At 28.2% G+C, this 9,652-nt stretch overlaps 1 protein-coding gene across 5 annotated transcripts; it reads left to right on the top strand.

Annotated features, from left to right (window-relative positions):
* Positions 1 to 617: 617 nt before the first annotated feature.
* LOC111413559 (SET and MYND domain containing, arthropod-specific, member 1) lies at positions 618 to 6,365 on the top strand. Of its 5 annotated transcripts, none has more exons than XM_023044576.2 (4): positions 618 to 755; positions 1,113 to 1,273; positions 1,323 to 1,583; positions 4,970 to 6,365. In XM_023044576.2, exons 2-4 carry the CDS (start codon positions 1,133 to 1,135, stop codon positions 6,173 to 6,175), a joined length of 1,608 nt encoding a protein of 535 aa, XP_022900344.2. In that variant the 5' UTR covers positions 618 to 755; positions 1,113 to 1,132; the 3' UTR covers positions 6,176 to 6,365. The 5 variants fall into 5 exon arrangements, with proteins under 5 accessions (XP_022900344.2, XP_022900345.2, XP_022900342.2 ...); XM_023044577.2 differs by having other exon boundaries at positions 1,131 to 1,273; XM_023044574.2 differs by lacking the exon at positions 618 to 755 and adding an exon at positions 777 to 975.
* The last annotated feature ends 3,287 nt before the right edge of the window (positions 6,366 to 9,652 follow it).

Below are 9,652 nucleotides of genomic sequence, written 5' to 3' on the forward strand. Positions count from 1 at the left end.
TTTATTAATAACATACCTAATTAAGTCTTAAGTGCAGAAAATAGCTTTAAAATTAGTGATAGCGCTCCTCTTGGAAGTTGAAAATCAGCACAGTTAGTGTGGAGGCGTGAATTTGAAGCCACTTCGAAATTGCAGGTGGTAATTAATGTCTTTAAATCTTGCGTGATATGTTAAGTTGTTGGGAAGGACTTGATAATTTATGAACTTCCTGTTGATTCTTGCTTATTCTTTTGGCATTCTTGGTAAAGTTCCTAAACAATAAAAAAAAATGTTAATTTTATTTTTTTATTAAAAAAAATTCCATCCCAAAATAACGTCTTAAAATCAAAAACATCATTTTGAAACTCATAATTCATACTTCTTATTGAAAATAAACCGAACGCCGCAATAAAAATTGCATCTTTATTACAATTATTACACAATAACATTTGTACGTCACTGTACGTTTACTACATTGCGATTTAATGAATGTACAGCGTGTGCCAAAAGAAACATTTTTCTAAATATTATTTTTTTCTTTTGGACGTCGGCGTATATCACTTAAAATAGACGCAGACATTTGTTTTTATTTTGCTTGATGAATCATTCGTTTCACAGATGAGCACTTAATATACATAATTCATTCCAAAACAGATGTTTGTAATTTTCGCGATTAAACATGTAAATAGATTATGTAGAGCCCAAGCTGAAAAAGTTTCTCTAATTAATATCTCAATTAAACGGGTTAATCGTTCCGTTGGTGGTACGAGTAAAAGGTGAGATTCTATTTTCGCTTGATCTCATCTTTAGAACACGGTGTGCCGGTTTTAAAACTGTGTTAGTTAGTTCTAAGCCGGTTTAGATGTTGCTTGTAAAAATCTAAGATTTAAAGTTTAAATTAATTTAATTATAATTTCTTGCATGATTAATAAAGTTATTTGAAATCGTTTTGTTGAGGAAGTGAAATAAATAGTACGAAAAACAGAAAATAATAAGGTAAACTTTAAAATTAGTCACACCTACGACCCATCTCGAGATCACCGCGCGGTTTTAAAGTTGCGTCACCGTTTTGGACGCAGTTCAAAATCGTAAATAATCGCCACACCTACAGAAAATGATTTGGTTTTTTGTAGATATAAAATTTTTTTAAGCAATGTCCGATGTGCCAAAATGCGCCGTTTGCCAAAAAAAAGCCCCCCAAAGATGTGCCGGTTGTCATTCCGTGCATTATTGTAGCAGGGAGCATCAAAAATTGGGATGGAAGAGTCATAAAAAATATTGCAAACCTTTCAAGGTAACAAAAAAATGTATACAGAAATTAATTTAAATAAATTTTTTTTTAGGTTTGTGAAGATGATGTTTTAGGAAGATATTTGGTGGCAACGAAGCCGTTAAATCCCGGGGATGTAATCTTAAAAGAGCCCCCATTAATTTGGGGTCCCGCCCAACAAACGGTTCCTGTTTGTTTGGGGTGTGGAAAAATTGTCACCGCGAAAACGCAAAAACCTTGTCAAAAATGCGGCTGGCCGATGTGCAGCGACCTCTGTCAAAATTCACCTAGTCATATCCCCGAATGTTCTTATACGATTAAAAGAGGCGATAAAGTAAGTTAAAAATGTTTTTCCACTAAAGTACAGTGCAACCGAACTCGGCCTAGTAATGGATAACTTAATAAGAATTTTTTTTAGTTACAAAGGTGTTCTTTTTTTACATTAATCGATAGAAAATTAAAAATCCTTTGAAATGAACCCAAACTCGACTTATTTATCTTCAACCGTTATCGAGATATCTTAATTTTTAACAAAAAAAAATGGCGATTATTTGACAGTTGACAGTTTATAACCTAACTTTTTGTTTTTAAACATAAACATATCGTGTACGGTATCAAATTAAAGCATTTTTGATTGTTATTGAGGTTAGTGTAATATTTATTAAAAAATCGTTATATTTAATTTTGACATTTGACAGTTTCTAACCTAACTTTTTTATTTTTTAACCCAAATATATCATGTTTGGTATCAAATCAAAGCATTTTTGATTCTTATTAAGATAATTTCAATATTTATGAAAAAGACGTTATTTAATTTTGACATTTGACGGTTTCTAACCTAACTTTTTTATTTTTATACTTCTTATACGATTAAAAGAGGTGATAAAGTAAGTTTAAAAAATTTATCCACTGAAAGCTGCAAGTACAATGGAACCGAACTCAACTGAGTAGAGGATAACCTAATAAGGATCAATTCAGAAGAATGTTTAAGTTATAAAGCTGTTCATTTTTTAACATTAATGGATAGAAAATTAAAAATCCTTTAAAATGAACCCAAACTCGACTTATTTATCTTCAACCGTTATCGAGATATCTTAATTTTTAGCAAAAAAGAAGAATGACAGTTATTTGACATTTGACGTTTATAACCTAACTTTCCTACTTTTTAACCCAAACATATCGTGTTTGGTGTCAAATTAAAGCATTTTTGATTCTTATTAAGATCATTTTTATATTTATCAAAAAAAATCGTTATATTTAATTTTGACATTTTACAGTTTCTAGTCAACATTTTTACTTTTTAACACAAATATATCATATTTGGTATCAAATCAAAGCATATTTGATTCTTATCAAGATTATTTCAATATTTATCAAAAAATCGTTATATTTAATTTTGACATTTGACAGTTTCTAACCTAACTTTTTTACTTTTTAACCCAAATATATCATGTTTGGTATCAAATTAAAGCATTTTTGATTCTTATCAAGATCATTTCAATATTTATCAAAAAATCGTTATATTTAATTTTGTCATTTGACAGTTTTTAACCTAACTTCTTTACCTATTAACCCAAACATATCGTGTTTGGTGTCAAATTAAAGCATTTTTGATTCTTATTAAGATCATTTTTATATTTATCAAAAAAAATCGTTATATTTAATTTTGACATTTGACAGTTTCTAGTCAACATTTTTACTTTTTAACACAAATATATCATATTTGGTATCAAATCAAAGCATATTTGATTCTTATCAAGATTATTTCAATATTTATCAAAAAATCGTTATATTTAATTTTGACATTTGACAGTTTCTAACCTAACTTTTTTACTTTTTAACCCAAATATATCATGTTTGGTATCAAATTAAAGCATTTTTGATTCTTATTAAGATCATTTTTATATTTATCAAAAAAAATCGTTATATTTAATTTTGACATTTGACAGTTTCTAGTCAACATTTTTACTTTTTAACACAAATATATCATATTTGGTATCAAATCAAAGCATATTTGATTCTTATCAAGATTATTTCAATATTTATCAAAAAATCGTTATATTTAATTTTGACATTTGACAGTTTCTAACCTAACTTTTTTACTTTTTAACCCAAATATATCATGTTTGGTATCAAATTAAAGCATTTTTGATTCTTATTAAGATCATTTCAATATTTATCATAAATTCATTATTTAATTTTGACATTTGGCAGTTTCTAGTCAACATTTTTACTTTTTAACACAAATATATCATATTTGGTATCAAATCAAAGCATATTTGATTCTTATCAAGATTATTTCAATATTTATCAAAAAATCGTTATATTTAATTTTGACATTTGACAGTTTCTAGTCAACATTTTTACTTTTTAACACAAATATATAATATTTGGTATCAAATCAAAGCATATTTGGTATCAAATCAAAGCATATTTGATTCTTATCAAGATTATTTCAATATTTATCAAAAAATCGTTATATTTAATTTTGACATTTGACAGTTTCTAGTCAACATTTTTACTTTTTAACACAAATATATAATATTTGCTATCAAATCAAAGCATATTTGATTCTTATCAAGATTATTTCAATATTTATCAAAAAATCGTTATATTTAATTTTGACATTTGACAGTTTCTAACCTAACTTTTTTACTTTTTAACCCAAATATATCATGTTTGGTATCAAATTAAAGCATTTTTGATTCTTATTAAGATCATTTCAATATTTATCATAAATTCACTATTTAATTTTGACATTTGATAGTTTCTAAACAAACTTTTTTATTTTTTAACCCAAATATATCATGTTTGGTATCAAATTAAAGCATTTTTGATTCTTATCAAGATCATTTCAATATTTATCAAAAAATCGTTATATTTAATTTTGACATTTGACAGTTTTTAACCTAACTTCTTTACCTATTAACCCAAACATATCATATTTGGTATCAAATTACAGCATTTTTGATTCTTATTAAGATCATTTCAATATTTATTAAAAAATCGTTATATTTAATTTTGACATTTGACAGTTTTTAACCTAACTTTTTTATTTTTTAACCCAAATATATCATGTTTGGTATCAAATTAAAGCATTTTTGATTCTTATCATGATCATTTCAATATTTATCAAAAAATCGTTATATTTAATTTTGACATTTGACAGTTTTTAACCTAACTTCTTTACCTATTAACCCAAACATATCATATTTGGTATCAAATTACAGCATTTTTGATTCTTATTAAGATCATTTCAATATTTATCAAAAAATCGTTGTATTTAATTTTGACATTTGACAGTTTCTAACCTAATTGTTTTATTTTTTTTAACCCCAATATATCATGTTTGGTATCAAATTAAAGCATTTTTGATCCTTATTAAGATCATTTTAATATTTATCAAAAAATCGTTATATTTAATTTTGACATTTGACAGTTTCTAACCTAATTTTTTACTTTTTAACCCAAATATATCATGTTTGGTATCAAATTAAAGCATCTTTGATTCTTATTAAGATCATTTCAATATTTATCATAAATTCATTATTTAATTTTGACATTTGACAGTTTCTAACCTAACTTTTTTACTTTTTAACCCAAATATATCATGTTTGGTATCAAATTAAAGCATTTTTGATCCTTATTAAGATCGTTTCAATTTATAACAAACTTCTTGAATGAAATTTTTTATTTTTTAACAGAAATTTTTTTTTTTAGGTTTCAATAAACAATTTTAATATAACCCACCCAAGTTATCAAAGCATTATAATTTTACGCTGTTTATACCAAAAACAATTCCTCCCACACATTTGGGTGAAAATCGAACAACTTGAGTGTCACTCAGAAGACCGCAAGAAAACATTTTCTTACATAAACGACAAACACCACATCGTGGAATTCATAAAACGATTTTATAAAATTGATTCGTTCACCGACGAAGAAATCCTTAAAGTTTGTGGGATAGTTATGGTAAACGGCCACGAGGTGCCGCTAAACGAACCGCCTCACGTCGCCATCTACGAACAATGTTCATTATTCGAACACAGTTGCCGCGCAAATTGTTGCAAAAGTTTCACTTCAAACGGCGAAATTTTAATATCCGCAGGAATCAAAATAGAAAAAGGAGATCATTTAAGTATATGTTACACAGATCCTTTATGGGGAACCCCGAATCGGCGACATCATTTAAACGAAACGAAATTTTTTTGGTGTAAATGCTTAAGATGTTCGGATTCGAGCGAATTAGGAACATTTTTTTCCGCGATGAAATGCCAAAATGAAAATTGTAAAGGATTAGTTCTCCCAAAAAGTTTCTTGGAGGAGGAAAAAAATTTCGATACTTTATGGAGTTGCGGATTATGCAATTTCAAAATGTCTGAAAGATTAATTTTCGAAATCCTCGAAAACATCGGAAAACAACTCCAAACGATGCCCAAAGGGGTCATAAGCATCTGCAAAAACTTCATCCGTGAATCCGAAAAATATTTATCAAAAAATCATTATCACTTAATCGACGTAAAATTTGCCTTGTGCCAAGTAATCGGTGAAAATCCCCCGTTATCCGAAGTATCCGATTCGGATCTCGAATTTAAAACGAGAATTTGTAATCAATTATTGGAAGTCGTTCGGATTTTAGTTCCGGCTGAAAAGCGCATTTTAGGCGTGGTTCTTTTTGAACTTCACGCGGCTATCGCCGAAATGGGACGAAGAAAAGTTGAAAATCATAGTTTTGAGGAGCCAAATGACGTGAAGGCTTCGCTTTTGGATTCGGAGAAAATTCTTAAAGAAGTTGTCGAAATTTTAAAACACGAACCGATCGAGTTACCCGAAGGGAAAATTTGTCAACAAGCCAGAAAAAATCTTCAAGAAATTCAGGCTATTTTAAAAAGTGTTCATGTTCAAAATGGAAATGCTTTAATGTAAATTAATTTAATTTTATACGTTTGTTAACAAAATAAAATTTAAAAAGTTATTGAAATTGTTTATGCCTATAGGTTGAGAATTACCTGTATATATATTTTTGAGGTTATCTTAATAATTATAAATAATATCAAAATTTTTTATAAACAATGTTTGTACAGAATTCAATAATAAACAATTTTTGTTAATACCATTTTTCGAAATAACATAATTTTAATTTCCCTCTGAAGAGGACGGTTTTCACATTCATATTTTTATCGAAAAATGTTTCGGATAAAATTTGTTTAAAATGTGATTTAAAATCGATTATTTTAATAAAAATTTTTGATATCTCTGCGAATTGACGCTGTATAGTGGTAGAAAAATAGCTTTTTTTTAATTTCCCGGTGAATAGTATGGTAATAATTGACATTTTGAAGCTTATTATTCTTTTCATCGACAAAGTTTGGAATAATATTTGTTTAATGATAATATAACACATAATTTTTATAAGATTTAAAAATTTACAGTTTCCTGTAAAATTTAAATTCTTAATTCCTGTCTTATTTCATAGATGGCAGTGAATATTTTGGAATAACACTTTTTATTATCTCAAACATTTCTTTTAAATTCTTTTTTAATAATGTTTTATAACAATCTAACATCCAAAAACGATTTTTTTCGTTTTTTTTATATATATATTTCTAGACAAATTGTATTTCAAGTTTCATGAATCCCGCTGCGAACAATATCGAATGTGTCCCTCACAAACCGTCGAGGACAATTTCCAATTTATCCCCCAAAGTATAAGAGCAATAACTGTCTCTGGCATTTCTGTAAATATCCCATAAAAAATAGGAAAAAGAAAATCGTTCGGATATATTTTTTCTTTGTGAATGGTTCAAAATTAAGATAAAAAAAAATCATTAATTAATCATAAAGAACAATTCCACATTTAATACAGAAGTAAAAACAAAAAAAAATCCTTTTAAAGATTTAAAACGAAGCTTTTAAAAGACGACGAGCTTTAAGGTAAAAGCTAGCAATCAAGGAGCTTTAAAGAAAATTTAATTATAATCAAGTTTCAAAAAGAAATACACAAAAAATTAAATATAAGAACTGATCATATTTTAAGTTTAATTAAACCCCATTTTCTCAGTTCGTCTTTCAACGCGACCCCCTTAAAGTCAACCCTTGCAGTCATTTCAGGAGTGTTTATAACCTAACTTAAGGATTCAGGGGTCCCAGAGTCGTTAAAGGAGCCGTATTACATTATCTAGACGTTCACCTGGGTTAATATTGTTTAATTATACAAGAAACGATGGGTTTACGTCAAGATTTATTGTTTTAATGAGAAATTCGAAATATTTTTGAAACGATTACTTTTGTATCGAACTGGACACTCTTACGACGTTGATGAAACACTGATTATTGAGAAGAGTGATATAATGAGAAGATGGCAGGACCACTTCAACACAGCCAAATACAAATCACCCACCCTCAGTTGAAGAAATGGAAAGGGTAGTACTCAAATCACTGGTAAATGATAAATCGCCGAAATCTGACGTTAGAACTCCTTAAACACAGTGGCCAGACGTTCATTTCACACTTCCACGAACTGTTGACATAAATATAGCAGGAACACAACATGCCAGAAGGAATTATATGCCTATATATGCCTATTATATGCCTAACTATAACGGTTGATAGAGTAAAGTTATATTCGGCAATGACAGAATTCGAGATACCAGGCTGTCTGATAGAGATGGTCAAAATCATGGAAAATGTTAACTGTGTAATCAGAGCCTAAGAACAACTGTCGAAACCTTTCAACATGAGAAGAAGATTAAGATTAATCTCTTTAACCTTGCCCTTAAAAAGGTGATATGTGAATTATAGGTGAACCAAGGATATAATAAAAATTGAAGATGAACTATTGGAGGTGGTGGAAAATTTTTTGTTCTGGGGATATTAATAGACAGCTAAGCAAATTTTGGCCTATCTTGAAAGAGGCACTTAAGATGTTTGAAAAGAGGGGGATACGCACTATATTTGGTGGAATTACCGAAAACGGACTATGGAGAAGATGATATAACTTTGAATTACATCATGCATACAACGACACGGATTTGGTTAAATTTATCAAAATCAACCGCTTGAGATGGGTGGGTCATGTGATAAGAATGGAGGAAGATGAACCCACAAGATAGCAATATTGAACAGACCGGTTGGAAAAAAGACGAGGGAGACTGCAACTGAGATACCATGACGATGTAGATGAGGATATAAAACTAATGCGAATAAGACCATGGCGAAGAAGTTATACATAGTAGTATTTACGTTATAGTTGATTTTATAAAGAAAAACCATCTAATTTTGACGTTTTGTGATTTATGCTATATTACTAGAAACTGGTGGTAGATAGATATGAAATAAGTATGGATCATGATTTATTGATACATAAGGAATATTTTTTAATCAACACGTCCTTCTCTTCAATAATAGTTGTAGTTGATTTTATTAAGAAAAATCGTCAAATTGTGACGTTTTGTGATTTGTGCTATATCACAAGAAACTGGCGATAGATAAATATGAAATAAGTATGGATCATGATTTATTGATACATTAGGAATGTTTTTTATTCATAACGTTTTTCTCCATCACTTTTAGTACTTACGTTACAGTTGATTTTATTAAGAAAAATCGTTCAGTTTTGACATTTTATGATTTATACTATATCACAAAAAACTAGTGATAGGTAAATATGACATAAGTGTGAATTATGATTTTTTGGTGCATTAGGATTATTTTTTATTCATAACATCTTTTTCCATCAGTTTTAGTTGTTATGTTATAGTTGATTTTATTAAGAAAAATCGTCCAATTTTGACATTTTGTGATTTATGCTATATCACTAAAAACTGATTATAGATAAATATGAAATAAATATGGATCATGATTTATTGACGCATAAGCAATATTTTTTATTCATAACGTTTTTCTTCATCAGTTTTAGTAGTTACGTTATATTTGATTTTATTAAGAAAAATCGTCGTATTTTGACGTTTTGTGATTTGTGCTATATCACAAGAAACTGGCGATAGATAAATATGAAATAAGTATGGATCATGATTTATTGATACATTAGGAATGTTTTTTATTCATAACGTTTTTCTCCATCACTTTTAGTACTTACGTTACAGTTGATTTTATTAAGAAAAATCGTTCAGTTTTGACATTTTATGATTTATACTATATCACAAAAAACTAGTGATAGGTAAATATGACATAAGTGTGAATTATGATTTCTTGGTGCATTAGGAATATTTTTTATTCATAACATCTTTCTCCATCAGTTTTATTTGTTATGTTATAGTTGATTTTATTAAGAAAAATCGTCCAATTTTGACATTTTGTGATTTATGCTATATCACTAAAAACTGGTTATAGATAAATATGAAATAAATATGGATCATGATTTATTGACGCATAAGGAATATT

The sequence above is a fragment of the Onthophagus taurus genome, chromosome 5 (genome assembly GCF_036711975.1).
Source record: "Onthophagus taurus isolate NC chromosome 5, IU_Otau_3.0, whole genome shotgun sequence".
Classification (NCBI taxonomy): Eukaryota; Metazoa; Arthropoda; class Insecta; order Coleoptera; family Scarabaeidae; genus Onthophagus; species Onthophagus taurus.

Coding starts and splice junctions, on each gene's coding strand:
- LOC111413559 (XM_023044576.2), top strand. CDS start 1,133: ATGTCCGATGTGCCAAAATGCGCCGTTTGCCAAAAAAAAGCCCCCCAA. Junction 1,274..1,322: donor AATATTGCAAACCTTTCAAG/GTAACAAAAAAA, acceptor ATTTTTTTTTAG/GTTTGTGAAGATGATGTTTT. Junction 1,584..4,969: donor CGATTAAAAGAGGCGATAAA/GTAAGTTAAAAA, acceptor TTTTTTTTTTAG/GTTTCAATAAACAATTTTAA.